At 29.4% G+C, this 16,444-nt stretch overlaps 1 protein-coding gene across 1 annotated transcript in view; it reads left to right on the top strand.

Annotated features, from left to right (window-relative positions):
• Positions 1-16,444, top strand: part of LOC145316538 (uncharacterized) — a 249,816-nt gene that overhangs the window by 127,708 nt on the left and 105,664 nt on the right. The window contains exons 13-16 of the mRNA XM_080157114.1: positions 5,837-5,933; positions 6,664-6,759; positions 12,986-13,129; positions 13,957-14,024. Of these exons, the coding sequence (XP_080013240.1) occupies positions 5,837-5,933; positions 6,664-6,759; positions 12,986-13,129; positions 13,957-14,024 (405 nt within the window). The remainder of the gene's footprint in view (positions 1-5,836; positions 5,934-6,663; positions 6,760-12,985; positions 13,130-13,956; positions 14,025-16,444) is intronic.

The following is a 16,444-nucleotide window of genomic DNA, read 5'->3' as shown; positions in this document are numbered from 1 at the left end:
CCACATTTTTACATTTTGGGTACCAAATCCATCTTAAATGTCTAGTATAGCATATTCTAACATTACTCATATAACCAAAAGACAAATACAAACCTCAGAGAGGAAGGGAACATTGGGCTGTTTATTACACTAGTTATAAAAGTTTTCTTATTCGTTGGCTCAACAAATCTGGGGAGTTTTATTGAAATTTGATTGGTTGGTACATTAAGTTGAGTGTCCAAACGTTTCCACCAATAATTGCAACCTACAGAAAGGATAATTTTGTGTATCATCATCGTGATATTTTCAATTTATCGGGCATTTTCATATTCCTGTACATACCTACATAACACAAGCTGATTAAAAAAACATATATGGACAAACTAGGTAAATACGAAACATTTAGAAGGTTCAAATGTTCTTTTTTATTTCTGCAACTTGTCAATTCTTCTTAATTTTTTTTCTATTCTAATAATTTACTCTATTTCTCTAGCATTTGAAAAGATCTTTTCAAATCTAATTTAAAAATGTGGTTCAAGTTTCATATGGATTTATAGTGCAAAGGTCTAAAAAAACTCTGACTTGCCCTCTCTTCTAAAATAGGAATACGTGTTGGTATATAATTGGTCCTTATAAAATCAGGATAAATCTATTTTATACTCACAAAACACGTAAAACCTAATAACTTTCATTCATAACTTTATTAATAATATTAAGATACACATCGATATGAGTAACGCAACAACAAAATCTGTCAAAAAAAGTGAAAAGTTAAAAAAAATTTAGTGTAAAAGTAATTTTAAGTAAGTTGAGAAATAGCCAAGCAGTTTTAAACTCACTAGTTGAATATATTTAGTAATTTACTAGTCTGTACACGAGTTTTGGTGCAGTTAGGACTAAGATAGAGAGAGTTGTACTTTGTAAACAATAAATATTTATTTTACTTGCTCTGACAGGATAAACAGACACAACCAAGAGACACAACATATAGAGTATCGTTGCTATTAAAGATATTTATTTAAAAATAATATTGGAATAACACATAAATATAAAAATATAGAATTTATAACTTTTAATACTAATTTTAAACAGTTTATGATGTATTTTAATTATGCAGTTAATAATGCGAATAGTGCAAGTGAAATGACCTATGGACTTTAATCGACATGAAAAAAAACTAATTAAAACTAGTTAATAAATCACAAAATTTATTTAGATTGAAAATAAATTATTTGATTTACCACAAATTAGCGTCAAAACAAATTATTCATTGAGATCTAGCTTTAATAGCAGCTGAGTAAATCTCATTACCCCATAGCGTTTCTGAACGATAAACTAAAGGGCGGACTGACACGCTGACGGACGGACTAACTGTATGACAGAAATATTGAATTATAGAGTATCCCGCAACCAAACAGCTTCATTTTATAACAAAACAACGAAATATTTGTGTTCGTTAATGAGTATAAGTTTCTTTGGATGTTTATTGTATGTAAGGCTTTGCTGATAATTATTACTCATCCATAATTAGCTACACACACACTCAAAAACTTCAGGAAGGAAGAGGGCGTTGGTTTGTAAATTATGCTGGTACCCAAAGTTTAATTAAAACACGTTCGCTTTCCTGTTGGTTGTCCTAAAAACTAATATTAAACATTGTTTATCCAAGCTTTTCAACCAATAAACTTAATCTTAAAGTGGTAGTTTTATTCATTGCCTTATTCCTTGAGATACCTGAATTAACATAGGCAACCATAGACGGTGTGCATAGATTTCCATACGTGAATCAGACTTTCAAATCAAACTATCATATTATTAAAACAACCAAACTTCTAATGTCCACTTTGTTTTAAGCTCAATATTCAAATGTAATGACAACAAAACATTAAAGTTAAAATTAATGATTTTTTTTAATCCTTAAAATTTAATTAAATGAATTTATTAAAGTATTATTATCAACATACCTAAAATAACTACATATGTGGTCTACTTATTCTAACATTATAAATCAAAGTAAAAATACTCAAAGTTAATATGCAAACTTTAAGTCTATTTCTTTAAATACCATTTGAACGAAATACCAATATCAAATAAAACCAATAAGAAAGAAATAACCAAAAGGGTTATTTAGTATTTATGTATTTCCTTTTGCAAATGTGAACCTTGTTAGATAGCACAACATGCTACCAAATAAATGTTTTCAAGCGTAACTTTCAAACAGTTATTTTTACTCTACATACATGGCATCCAAAAAAAATATAATTTTTCCATATTTTTGTTTCAATGTACAATCAAAATTAAACTAAATCGTATGATTGCATGATGCTTCATATAAGACGCATTTACATTAAAGGCGCTATTATAGAGGTGTTAATTATGCATATACTATTATAAACAGAAATAATGTTTAAAATTGATATAAATAAAAATAATTCTTCCATTTCAAAATTTATGTTAGTGATCAAAGGGTTGGTATGGTATTAGGATTATTTCATATTTTTACAAAAATCCATCTAAAATTCCCCTTAGATTTTTCTACACTAAAGCTCCGTTTGTTGGACACCGTCAATAAAAAAGGGTAGTAAAGCGTGCAATAAAAGCTAAATAGTAAATATATACACATTTATCAATGTTTACTAAATACAAAATTATCATAAAAATTGCGCTTTAAACACGTACTCTATAAAAAGAGTTTTAAGCTAATTTTTTCGACAATGTATTAATATTTTTAAGACATTTGTTCGACTTCATAAAGGACCATACAAAACACATTTAATAAAATAAATTAATAACTTACTCATATACAAAGCATAGATTACAATAGGCAAGCTTATAAACAACACACATCAATGTAGGTTAATTTTGATCTAGGGTTTTAGATTTTTTTTTAAAATTTTAATTTGTTTTAGGAAAAAAAATAAATCAAACTTTTGATGTCTTTATAGAAAAGAGACACTATCCTTATAATAAAGTAACAGGATGTCTATCTGTTTGTCTGTAATGAAGGATCTCGCTAACCGCTCTGAACCGATCGGGTTCTCATTAACAAGTATAGAGACTCCTACGCAACATTGCGAGGTATCGTAGAAAGAGACTCCTACTGCAACTTATCTAGGTATCGTAGAAACTTAAACGCAACAAAAACCAAACATTTAAAGTGTCACTAGAGTCTTCTAGGGGCGTAGCTGCTAGTAATTATAAAAGTATGAATAAAACAATACTGCCCCTGACATCATGACATACAATCCCTAAGTATAGAATAGTTATTTACTGCATCGTATTATAAAAAGCTTCCTGTGTATTTAAAATGTACAATTATAAGATTAAAACTAGTTTTGTTAGGCCCGAGATGCCGAGGTCACGGGCTAACAAAACTGGATTTTATATTATAATTGTACAGTTCTTAATTCGTAGAAAACTGGAAATAATACGATACGATACATTATTATCCTTTATGGCTAAGAACCGGTTCTAATCCAGCGGATATTATTCGGTTTTGAGGCGATACTGGAAAAGCATGAATGAAGCATGCTTGCTTGCTCCTTTGGCGGTGACATATGCTGTAATAGTTATTTTTTGGATGAACTGAAAATAGTTGCCGAATGTGTACGCAGTTTCCTGAGTGTTTCCTCATCCTAGCTCAATATTTACTACTAGCTAAAAAAGCTTCAAACTTCAAAAAAAATCAAAATTTAAAAAATTCAAAAGTATAATGTATAAATCGTTTATACATTCAAATTTTGATTTTTTTAAGGGAAGTTTGGAGATTTGTAGCTAGTAGTAAATATTGAGCTAGGATGAGGAAACACCCAGGAAACTGCGTACACATTCGGCAACTATTTTCAGTTGACCATTTTTTGTTCTTGAGCTTCCTTCAAAATTACTAAAAAGTAATCCATGTATAAAATGGAGGACCATTCTATTTTTCTTTAAAGGTAGATATAGGGTTGGGTCAATGATATACAAGTTCTATTTTCTATAGTTTTATTTTTAGGAAAGGGGATTAGGCGATTTAGAAATCCTTAATTTTTTCTTTTAGGTTTAAATTAGGGTACCATATTTTTCATTTGTAGAAGCAAAATTTTGATTGCAAGATTGTGTGGACATACATTTGATTTTAGAGAGGTGGTATCTTGTTTCAATTAACTAAATTGATTTTTTAGCCAGAGCAGAGCAAAGCCAGGGGGAGGGATACGACACATAAACAACTTTTCTCCTGACATAAAAATGTATATTTTTACAAAACTTTCATTTATCTAAACCCATAATTTAATCAACAAAAAATTTAGTAGGTTATACAGGGTGTTTCAAGAGAAATGAGATTTTAAAAACTTAGATATGCCTAGAAAATTAAACAATTATATAAAGCATCTTATATATTTTTTTTTCTATGCATAATTAAGCTTTTAAAATAACTCATTTCTCATGAAACACCCTATAGTACGTGATGAGGCAGAAAAATACAAATTTAATCTTACTAGAGATTATTCTGATATGCAGAAAATCTGAAGGCAAAAAAGTATTTTGTCATATTTTCTTCCTGAAAACGTTTGGTTTCAGATATTATACCATATCAGTTTGGCCTTATTGCGATTCTTTTAAACTGACATAATATTTTTTTGACTATCCCTGTCCCTATGAGTATAAACAAGTTACAAGACTGCCAGATTAAATAGCTATAATAGCTTCCATGATAGGACTGTACGAGTACCTTATTTTTCATCAAAATTTAGAAAGTCTTGGCCCTTAAACAGGCACATGCCCTATTAATATGCACAGACAGTAGTCATCCTGGTTTTCATAGTAATAAGCGCTTTGAAAAGATAAGTAATCCTAAAAAGAAAAAAAGGCTAATAACTTTAGTTTTAATACTATTGTTTACATAGGTGCTTAATCGGGTTTAATACCAACTCAAAAATCTCAAAAAGGATTTTTAAACAAATGAAATTCGTAATTTATTTGTATTAAACACTTGCGAAAATTTTCTATACAGAAATTTCACACCAACAGACCTTTTAGAATTGGTGGGAATTTTTCTTAAAATCCATTTACATGTTTTGTAACCATAATTGCACACGAACACAAAAAATTAAAAGCAACCGAACAACAAAATGTCATAGGTGGTGCTACAAATAATAATGCAATTTTTCCCATTTCAAACAACAGTTTTTTAACAACGTTATCTTAATCGTTTGCTCAAAAACTTTTGGTACTTTTATTGAATATTTATTTTTTAGTTCCAAACTAGTAGTGTCTAAACTTTTGAACCAATGATTCCACCTGCAGAAGTGGTGACCTATAGTAAAAAGTAAAAGGAATCTTATCGAGTTTTCAAAAAGAAGAAAAAACTTACGAGACATTTAAAAATTTGTAATTTTCGGTACCTCTTTTTGTTATTTAAGTAAATGGCCACAAAATGTCAAATAATAACAAAGAATAACACACATTAAGAAAAGAATTATCTGGTTTTTCTCATTATATGATGTTATATCAATTGATGTAATAACATATTTTGAATAGATCTTAACTTTAATTTATATTATAAGATTTTGATAGAAAACATATCAGCTATAATACTGTTAATCTTTCTTCCTGTGTATGGACACAGATGGAGATATTTCAATTAAGTTTTCCTTTGTAGGCAAGCTTCAAATAAATTACGGGATAGTTTTAGGCTTTTTAAAAATTGAAGTCTTCAGATTGTTTGGTTATTGTTATGCCCCATCCCTCCTTCTTCAATACAAAGCCTCTATTTTCTAGGGGTGCAGCCGCTGTTTATTTAAAAATAATTAATGATTATCTAAAGAGAAATGTTAAAAAATTATCAAATATTTAATGTATCTTTATTAAATTTCAGACGTTGCAACCTTCGAGAGCTGTGTCACTGTGCTGTTTCTGTACGAAGTGGAGATATTATTGTTACCATGGATATTTGCTCTAGAGGATATATTCAGGTAAAATCTACAACCATATATTTGCAGAGATAAATGATTATTTACTAGCATAAATGATTGTTCAGACTTGTCTGTTTAAAAAAATGTATCTATACCTTTACTAGGTATTAAAAAAATATCTTCCATTGATAAATAGCATTAAACAATAAGCATACTTTGAAAAAAATTAGTTACTGCTCTAAAAATTATAATTATGTCGTTCTATCCATTTTAGAGATTTAGAAAAACACATATGTACCAAGTCTAGCATATATTTGAAAACTTTTAAGAACAAGCTATTGATAGAGTCATTAAAGCATATGATAATGAGGAAGAAAGAAAAACTATTAACCTTCTTAATTGTTTTAGGCTCCTAATGATCTTACCATTTCAAAATTAGTCAAAATAAACACATTAACAAGTCCATGATTGAATATGTATTTTGAGGAAAAACAACTAAACTGTGTAGTGTGTATATCATTTAAATTTATTGAAGGATCTTATTTCGTCTTTATGTAAAAAAATACCCAGCCAACTCCATGTATGATGTCTGTTAATCCATCCTTTGTACATCCTAAAGACTAATTGTCTTCACGTCTTTCTGTTTTTTTCGTCTATCTATCAAGCAGTCTGCTTGTCTGTCTGTTAGCCTGTCTATCTGTCTATCTATTATGTGTCTATCCGTCCTATTTCTGGACCTTCTATCTATTCAAATATTTATTTGCCAAATTTAATTAATTATTTGTTTAAGATATGGGGAGTGACTCGAGATGGTGAAATATTACCTGAAGACAAACTACCCCAAGGATTTAATATTCTTAGTATCAGTGATGGCAGATCTTATGAGGTAGGATTATTGTTATGGATGATTAATAATTACGCTTCGCTTGATCTTTGTTTTCATTCTTGTTTTATAGTGTTTGCGAAAGAGTGCTTTCAACTTTTCCACAAGTCAAGGATATTTTTAACTTTGCATTGTTGCAAGATGTGCCCAAAACAATAACAGTTGTCTTTATGATGATCATTGAGGAAATTTTGTCTGTTGCATTCATTAGGTTTATTTAACATGTACATTGTACATATAAAGGGTGTTTAAAAAAAAACCAATCGCTCACTATTTGAACCACCATAAGTACTTCAAATCTTGGAGATAGACCCCATAATGTAAAAAGTTTTTGATGGGGCATGTAAAAACCTTTCTTTAGACACCTTAAACAGGTTTCTACCTCAATCCTAGCCGATTTGGGATAAAAAAAAAGGCAGACCCATCTAACATTGAGGCATGGCGGCTCTGTTTAAATCTAGTTCTTGATGTTTGTCAGGTCTTTCTTTTAGATGCCAAATTGGCTAGGATTATGTTAGAAACCTTGTTAAGGTGTCTAGAGAAAGGTCTTTACATGCCCCATCAAAAACCCCAAACATTATGGGGTCTATCTACAAGATTTCAAGTACTTAAGACGTTTTGTTCTTTTTTTAAAGAGACAAATTTGTCTTAATTTTGTTATAAAATATGCACTTTCGGCGTAGGGCAAATTTCTCTGCAAGGGCTTGGTTTCGAGCTCTAGTGCTCTGGAAGGGTGAGTAGATTTAAAATTCAATATTGTTTTATTATTGTCATTGCTTGGGCATGAATTGTACTATTTTTTATTAGTTTGGGACCAAAACTGTAAGTTTATATTGAAAAAAGTGAAGCGATTGGTTTTTATTTAAACACCCTTTAGCTCTTTAGGCTAGAGTCGTGCAATCAATGGATTCGTTTTTTAATATAAATACCCACACTTTTCATTATGTATTAGAGTAAAACACTAGAGGGAGAAAGGATTAAATAAAGGTATCTCTCCATCACATCAACCTTATGCAACCTTTCTATTGGGTCATTTGAAATCAACCAATGGTGTCGCTTACACAGCAAAGTAGCAGAAAATAATTTAGAAGCAGACAAAAAGGGTCGTTGAAATAGGAAGTGAGGTAGTTGTCTGTACAATACATTATTATGTAAATATGTAGTTTAAAAGAAGAAATAAAATATTGTATTTTCTGCTTGAATAATTAAAACCCTCAAAGAATAACAAATTCTATCGTGCAACTGAATTGTGAATAAAAATAAGGCCTTGATATTGGATTTTTCAATAACTTTAATAACCTTATTCTAGTATGAGAATAGTGCCAAAATTCATAGCATTTTTTTATTTTGGTTTTCATTTAAAAAAAAGAATAATAACTTTTTTGTACCGTAACATTCCCTAAATACTTTCTAAAAACTTATTTTTGACTAGCGTAAAATTTGAATGCATTAAGGATTTTTAAAAGATGCAATTAAACTCACGCTAATAACTCTGCCTTCAGAAATTAAAAAGAAAAAAAGGAAATCACAAGTTTTTTTATGCCAGAGGTTAATATGTCCTTCAATTAAAGAAGTAATTACAGCATGTAGGTTGCAACCATAGTAATAAGATCCCCTTCCACCAAACCCTTTTTGCACACTTTTTTCAAAACAAAAAGATCGGTAAATACATTAGTACTTAATTAAAAATTTTCTCTTAAAAACACTAAATAAATATAATTAGATAAAACATGTACATTTATTCTAATTCAAAATCCAACTTTTCTTAGCTTATCCTACTCTGGACCAAATATAAAAAAAATCATTAAAATAAAAACGTATTGACTCTACCGTTTCTGATATCTTAAGAATCACACAGATCTACACTTATAAATGTCGAATATTGTTTTATATCTTTGAATTTAATCATAAAATATTTATCAAATATACTCTTAAAAAATCCACCAAATTTAAATAAAAATGCGCCAATGACCATTCCTTGAAGCCTGACATGTTGATAAGAAAATAAATTGCAGTGATGTGCATGGAAATTGGAAATTAAATAATAAATTGTCAGGATATGCAAGTTCAATTTTTTTTATCAGGATTTTTTAACCCTTTTATCATTTAATTTTGTATATATTTTGTGTCATACAGCTAAAGTAAAATACATTTTAGATAAAATGAAAATAAGTGAAAAGTCATATTTCTTATTAAGAAAGCGTTCTTACAAACGCTTTGGAGTCTAAAAGGGTTGATTAAAACATGAGAAGAGATATCAGAGAAGAGACTCTTAACAAATTAACACATAGTGGTAAAGAACGAAATTTAAAACTACACAACGTAAAGTATCTTTAAAATAAGGATTATATGAAGATTATTTGATATAAAATGTTTGAGTTTGTAGGTGTCTGTGTGTTGCACAAATAAAATAAAAAAAACGTTAATAGTAAATTCCAGGGATCGTAATGGATAAGACAATGGACACATACATCCCCAATAATAATAAATTAAATAACCTTCATTGTAAATTAAAATTATTAGTAAATAATTTTGGAACATACCATTAAAAAAGTAGCAAAGTGTTTGAGCCAACAAATTAGATAACGTGATTATACAACTTTGCATATCTGTGTAAGTTACTCCCTGAATAAATCTACTTGAGCCTTTATTATTTAAGTTTGAAAACCTTCCCAACTACCGGAGACAGATTTAATTACATACTTTTCCGTATCATAGCTTCATAGTGGCATATTTTAACAAAACAATGTTGCAATCTAACTCTTTTTAGTAGTGTGGCTTCTCTTTAACCTTCTTTGACTGTCTTTCCTAAACCTTATTTTCTCAGCTGCTGTTTAAGATTGTTAACTGATTTATGTGGTGATTCCCCTAATCAAATTTAATTAATTTCATAACTTACTCTGTTTACTAGTATGAGTCGCTTTGAGTCGAGAAATATAATTTGGGATGTTACCTTTTTTGTTTAGATTTTACCGAAATTTGCTTCCACTAATGGGCATTTTTGAATTCTTACTTTTTCAATATTGAAAAGACATTAATATTTTTGATTGACATTATATTCGATCGTGAAAATTGAGTTTTTTCTCGTGTTGACATTTAAAATAATTATAGACAAGTGTAAAATATTATCCAATTACCCAATATTGTCGGTTAACCTAATAATTTCAAGAGATTACTTTGCTTAGTTTTTTTTTTAAATTTGCATTCATATCCAGACCCCACTGTCTGGCTGTTGCATGTCAAGACCAAGGAAAAGTATTCTAAAGTTAGCAACTTCCATGTCTTTACGGCTAAGTTGCGCCTTTATTATTTTCAAAAACATTATAGCAGTGGTGAATTGAAAACCTACTGACTGCAGAGCCATAATCTAATTGTGATTATTAACTTTTCTATGTCTTTGTTTGGCTAGTGTTTGGATTATTTTTTCAAACCTTTGTCACTTGTTAAAGGTGAGGCTGATAGAAGGGGCAAATTATTATTTTGTATGTTGTATGTGTGTGTGTAGTGGAGTTGAGCTAGGCACAAAAAATTTATACAGTTACATTAATCAATAAATTAATAATGGATAAGCAGTTGATTGAATATCATTCTGCTTTTATGTATATATATGCTACTTTAGTTCTCTCATACTGGACCTTCTTTTTAAGGGGAGCTTTAATTAGTTCTGAGTATCATGTTAAAACCTGAACCTGGAAGCATATTTTTAAAACTTAAAACCAATAGGTATATACTATTTTACAATTTTCTAATAAGGACATTATAAATATTAAGTTAACACCTACAAAGTTTGAAAATTTTAAGAGGGTGGGGGGGGCAATATATAACCTTTCCCAATTATCTAACCCGTATCTGTCCAATACCTGTACGTATGATGAATATTTTATCCATGTCTCAAAATATTGGATATTTACCCCTAGACACACAGACGTCCATATTTTATACAATATTATGAACATACAATTACTTTCGTTTCAACCAATTGACCAATTCATGGAAAATTAATTTTTTGATTAATTTTTTGTTCTGGTTACTTGACTTTTTAGGAGCAGTTCCGTATCGGATTTTATTTTTTAAGCAATATCACCATTCCCTGCTGTTTGTTTACTTTCTGTAACAAAAATCATCATGAAAATTTTAAATTCAAAAAAGTAAATCACCAAATTTAATAAAATATTTTTTTTGCAAGTGTATCATAGTTTTGTGTAAAAGAATGAATATAAAGATATATTTCTTTTATAGAAAATTTAATATTCAACACAAAATGAATCGATGATCTTCAAAGTCATAATGACTTTAATAATCTGTATCTTGATGTAAATAATAATTTCCGGTTTTTTGTTTTTGAATATTCATATTTTGAAAGGGGAAACGATTGCTTTGGTTTAAAGAGGATGTTTTTTATTATAATATCTTTATAAAGACATCCTTTTCTTTTTATTTTTGTAAATAATCAGATTGTTTATTTGCCAAAAATAAATACAATTAAAATGTGTTAGAATGGTAGAATCAATAGTATAAGAAACTTACTTCATACAAGCAACACCCAAATAAACTTAGTTACTTTTGTTACATCAACATAATATGCCATTGCATGTATTAACAATATCCTATATGTGTCAGCCCCGACCACTTTTACTTAATGTCATAGTATCTACATGGATAATGTCAATGATATCTTATGTATGTCGTTATTATGTCAGCAATGATAAATTTTTATAAACGGTATTTAGTCGACATAAACCATTGAAATGTCACCGATTTCACAGATGTGATTTTAGTATTAATGCCTAAATTTGGGGGGAAAATAGGCCAATCAAAATATTTTATATATTTGCCTTAATTACTGATATTGAACGTCAAGATAAAACTTCCAGGTTCACCAGGAACAAATCTTGCAAAAAAAAGAGATATAAAACTGTAATTTTATTATTTCAAGTTTTGATGTTTGATACCCAATAGACAATCACCGATACATCCGTAATATTTTTTCTCGTATTCATTCGAATCCGGTGGATAGGAACCGGTTCTCATCCATACGAAAAAAACTATGTCTAGCATCGTATTTTATCCAGCTTTCTACGAATATAGAAATGTATAATCATAAGATTAAAACCAGTTTTTTTAGCCGGCGCCTTCGGCACCTCGGGGCTAAAAAAACTAGTTTTAAACTCATAATTGTACTTTCTATATCCGACGAAAGCCGTTTATAATACGATGCTAGAAATAACTATATTCACATTTATCTAAGGGCAAAATGCTCCGGCTTTAAAAAAAATTGTTGTCGTAAGAAAACAATTTTTATTCATGTAATCAGGGATCGGAAGCCTCACGTAAGCCGCGTGTAAGCCTCAGTGAAATCGTGATTTTATCACTATAAAATTCAGCTGGATGTATAAAACGGCTCTTTAGCAGACAATCCTTCTTTCTTAAATTTTTTTTTCTGCTCACAAGCAGGTTTAAAACTGAGGCTTATGCGCGGCTTACGTGAGGCTTCTGATCCCTGCATGTAATAGCCTAACTGATATAAAAGTATCTTATATGTTTAAATCCTATCTTGTTTTAATCTTTTTATTTTCATTAATACCAACTTAAACGTTACACATAAATTTTCTAATTCCTTGAAATAAAATTTTTTAAAAGAATATGATTTGAAAAATATAAAAACAATGATTTAAATGCGTTTTAAAACCCACAAAACTATCGTAAAATATAGTAAGTGTTTAAAAGTCGTTTCATGAATTTTAATCACAATTTAAATTGGGTAAGGGATTATTTTATTTGTTGTTTGATTATGACAAATTGGATGACTTTAGACACGACCAATTATTGTGTGGTGTGTGTCCTGCATATTGACCTGAATATTAGAAGGTCCTGTTGTCCGTCCATCCATACGTCCAAGCAGACAGGCGAGCACACAGTGACACCTTAATTACAGGGCATGCACCCCTCAACCCCAACTTAACGTCTATATCGTTTGAATGTCTTTTCCGGATTCGTGTTTTTTTCTGACTTAATAATTTTTTTTGAGTTATTGACTTTTAAAATTTGAAAATTTTTCCTTATATTTATTTTCTTGCCTAGGGCATAAAATTTAATACTTCTGCTTTGAACTCAAAACATTTGATTTACTAATCAATATAGGACCCTACACACAAATGTCATGTTTTGAAAGTTATGCCCTGTGACAAGAACGTCCAAATTTGTTTGATAACATTATTTTTTATTTTAGATAAAATTTGGAAGTGGTACCCTGGTATCCCTGGGACCTTACCTGAGTTATATAAAGATCCACGCATCTCCAGAAGACTTGAGCAATACTGAAGGCCTGTGTGGGACTCTGGACTTCAATCCAAATAATGAACGTCTAACCGGGGTAAGTATGACGTACTACAACGTAAATTGTGTTAGGTAAAGCTTAGGAAAAACAAGGATGACAACATCCATAAAAGCGAAGCACTGAAACGGTAGGACAAATGGACATTAACACTTGTATAGTATCTGAACTGAAAAATCGGAACATAAATATATAAATGTCGAATCAAAGTTGTAGGTAAATTTGTTGAAAAACTGCTTAAAAACAGGATAATGTTTATGGACATACTTACATTTTTGGACTTGATTATAGAGTTGCTTCGCTTATAATATTGTTCTTTGTCGTCCCAGGAATCAATATACCAAAAATCAGATCAAACGGATAATTAAAACACTTGAAAATTTGTTGTTAAAAAAGTAGAAAAATCAACATGTTTAAAATGGACGTACGGACATTCTGGTAATGATTATAGAGTTGCTACGCTTTCTAAATCGTACCCAACTACTACAGGAATCATTATGCAAAGTTTGAAATCGATAGGACAATTCTAACATGCCTAAATTAACGAATAAAAGCTATCTATCTCGGACGGACCGACCCTAATTATAGAAAAGCTTCGCTTTTAACAGTTTGTTTATTTTGACTTTGGACATTAAATCACACAAGTATCTAAAATTAAATAAATTCGGTCTCTCTCTCAATGGTTTCAAAAATTTGATTACTGTTTAAAATATAGATTGGTTGGTTCCAACTTCTATTCAAACTTTTAAATCAAAAATTTTAAGATGAGGAATTTTTGTTAGAGATGTGCAACATTTCATCTTCTATTGTCTAATCCCTTAAGATACTCTATAATTATATATATATAATTTCTGTCATTTTTTTAGGATGAAGGAGGTGCAAGATGCATTGAGGATGGATCAAAGAAATGTGAAAATGCTATGAAAAAATGGATGTAAGTTTTTTTCAGTTTTTCCTCTTTCCAAACAAGGACGATTAAGTTCATTATTCCTACAGCTTTAAATCTTTATTAGGACTATTGATATAGTTTTTTAAGAAGAAAAAGATGAATTGTGCGGTAAATTTTCTTTACTTGGTTTGCATTATCCCAAACCCTTAAGAAGTAATAATAATGCTGGGAACTAATAATATACCTAGGTTATTACGAAAAAATACTTTCTAACAAGGAAAAATGAAGAAAAAAATATAAATTAAAAACATTCACAGTTGTTATATTAATAAATTGAAAACAAAATGATATCATATTGTAGCAAAAAAGTAATATAAAATGTATAATAAAAAAATAACAAGAACAAAAATTTTGGTTGATAATACCAATTTTCAAGATTTGTACTTTTTTGCTTATTTTATAGCACTTTTTTATCCCATATAAAGTTTCTATTTTTAGAATAGATTAGATTGAATTACATTAAGAAATATTTATCTAACTATTTAATATAATTTATAAAAAATGTGTGTGTGTGTTTGGGGGGGGGGGGGGGTAAACACCCCATGCACATAGGTTTTGCCTCTCATTTATCGCAGATATCAACGTTTTCCACAGACTTTAAAGAAGATTAGATACAATTAAACTGAAAAGGCCGTAGTACAAATCATTGAAACTAATGTTATTGGCCAAATGTTTACGATACAATAATGTTCATAAAACTTGTAAGTCAGGAGTAACTAGAAACAAGCATTCAAAATTATAGTTCAGAGTTACAAATATAAAACTTGTAAGTCAGGAGTAACTAGAAACAAGCATTCAAAATTATAGTTCAGAGTTACAAATATAAACTTGTAAGTCAGGAGTAACTAGAAAAAAGCATTCAAAATTATAGTTCAGAGTTACAAATATAAAACCTTGGCTTTAGTTTTTTTAATTACTATGCTTTAAAAACTTTTAAGTAATTTTAAATCGTAAAAAATCTAAATAAGTTATTTGTAGGCAAGGTTTACTGTTTTTTTTGTATTTTTGTATCCACACCCAATGAACAAGATTTAGTGTTCTTGTAAATGTGAATTTCATTACCTTATATTGAACAGATAATAGTCAATAAAAAAGGCGATGCTGAAAAAAAAACTAAATCATGTCAGTCTTTTTCATTGATGTTTATGAATAGTAAAAATGGCTGCATTTGTAATAAATAAAAGCACACTATAAAGTAATAATAACAGTTTTGACCTCTTTAAACTTAAAGTTATGTTAAACTAGGCATGGATAATATTTTTATGGGAGGAAATCGCATTTGTCAATTTCAAAATTTTTAGCCATTAAGCAATAAAGATAGCATCATAAAAAACTCTTTAGAAACTGATAATTACCTAAATCAAACCTTTGAAAACAATTAGTATATACATAAACAATACATTTCTTGACATAAAGAAAACACAATTTTTTTAAAACGGTACATGTAACAAAGCTTTCTTCACTTTATATCTAAAGAATAAACCATTGTTTACTTTATATGGGGTAGACCGGAGAAAGTCTTTTTGTTTTGTTTTCAAGTTTTTTTTTAATATTGATTGTCCTTTTTCAAAATTTATACTAAGTATTTCTATTAAATAACAACCGTATATATAATTTAGGTTTGAACCTTTTTATTCAACTTGATATAATTTTTTTTTCATTTGGGTTTCATTAAAATAAAAAGCTTTAACAAGAAAAACAATCTAATCCTATTTTATTGAAAACTTTTAAAATTTTTTTTATTTAAATTATGAAATGAAATTAGAAACATTATTTTGAAGTGTATGAAATTTGATTTACTCCCTTCTATCCCATGTAATAAAATAACAATTAACCAAAAGTTAAGATGGCTAATTAGTCTGTTCTATGGTACTTATGTACTATGTAGTTTGTTACACACTGAAAAGAAATCAGGAATAAAGATGTTAACGTTACAAATTTTGGATCAACTGCAGTTCACGATAAAATATTCCTGGTAAGGAATGTTTACAAAAATCTATGAATTCTAAAGGCTGCTAGCTGCCAAACGGCTGAATTTACAAATCATACCCGCACACCATTTTAAGCGGCATAAGAAGGCCTACAAATAATCTGGAATAGCCAAGATCCAATGATGCACAGGGAATGCTTCACTGAAGAAAAAACGCGTAAATTTTTCGCGCATTTCTCTGCACTGCAAGATAATTATGCATTATTGATTTATGGCTATTCCAGATTATTTGTAGGCCTTCTTATGCCGCTTAAAACAGTGTGCAGGCATGATCTGTACGTTCAGCCGTTTGGCAGCTAGCAGCCTTTAAAATTCATAGATTTTTGTAAATATTCGTTACCAGGAATATTTTACCGTAAACTGCAGTTGATCCCAAATTTTTATTATATTTAGGCACAAGGCTAAAGCTGAAAAA

The sequence above is a fragment of the Acartia tonsa genome, chromosome 1 (genome assembly GCF_053477335.1).
Source record: "Acartia tonsa isolate MP-2025a chromosome 1, ASM5347733v1, whole genome shotgun sequence".
NCBI lineage: Eukaryota > Metazoa > Arthropoda > Copepoda > Calanoida > Acartiidae > Acartia > Acartia tonsa.
The sequence above is the reverse complement of the archived record's forward strand: the minus strand, read 5'-3'. Positions and strand labels throughout refer to the sequence as shown.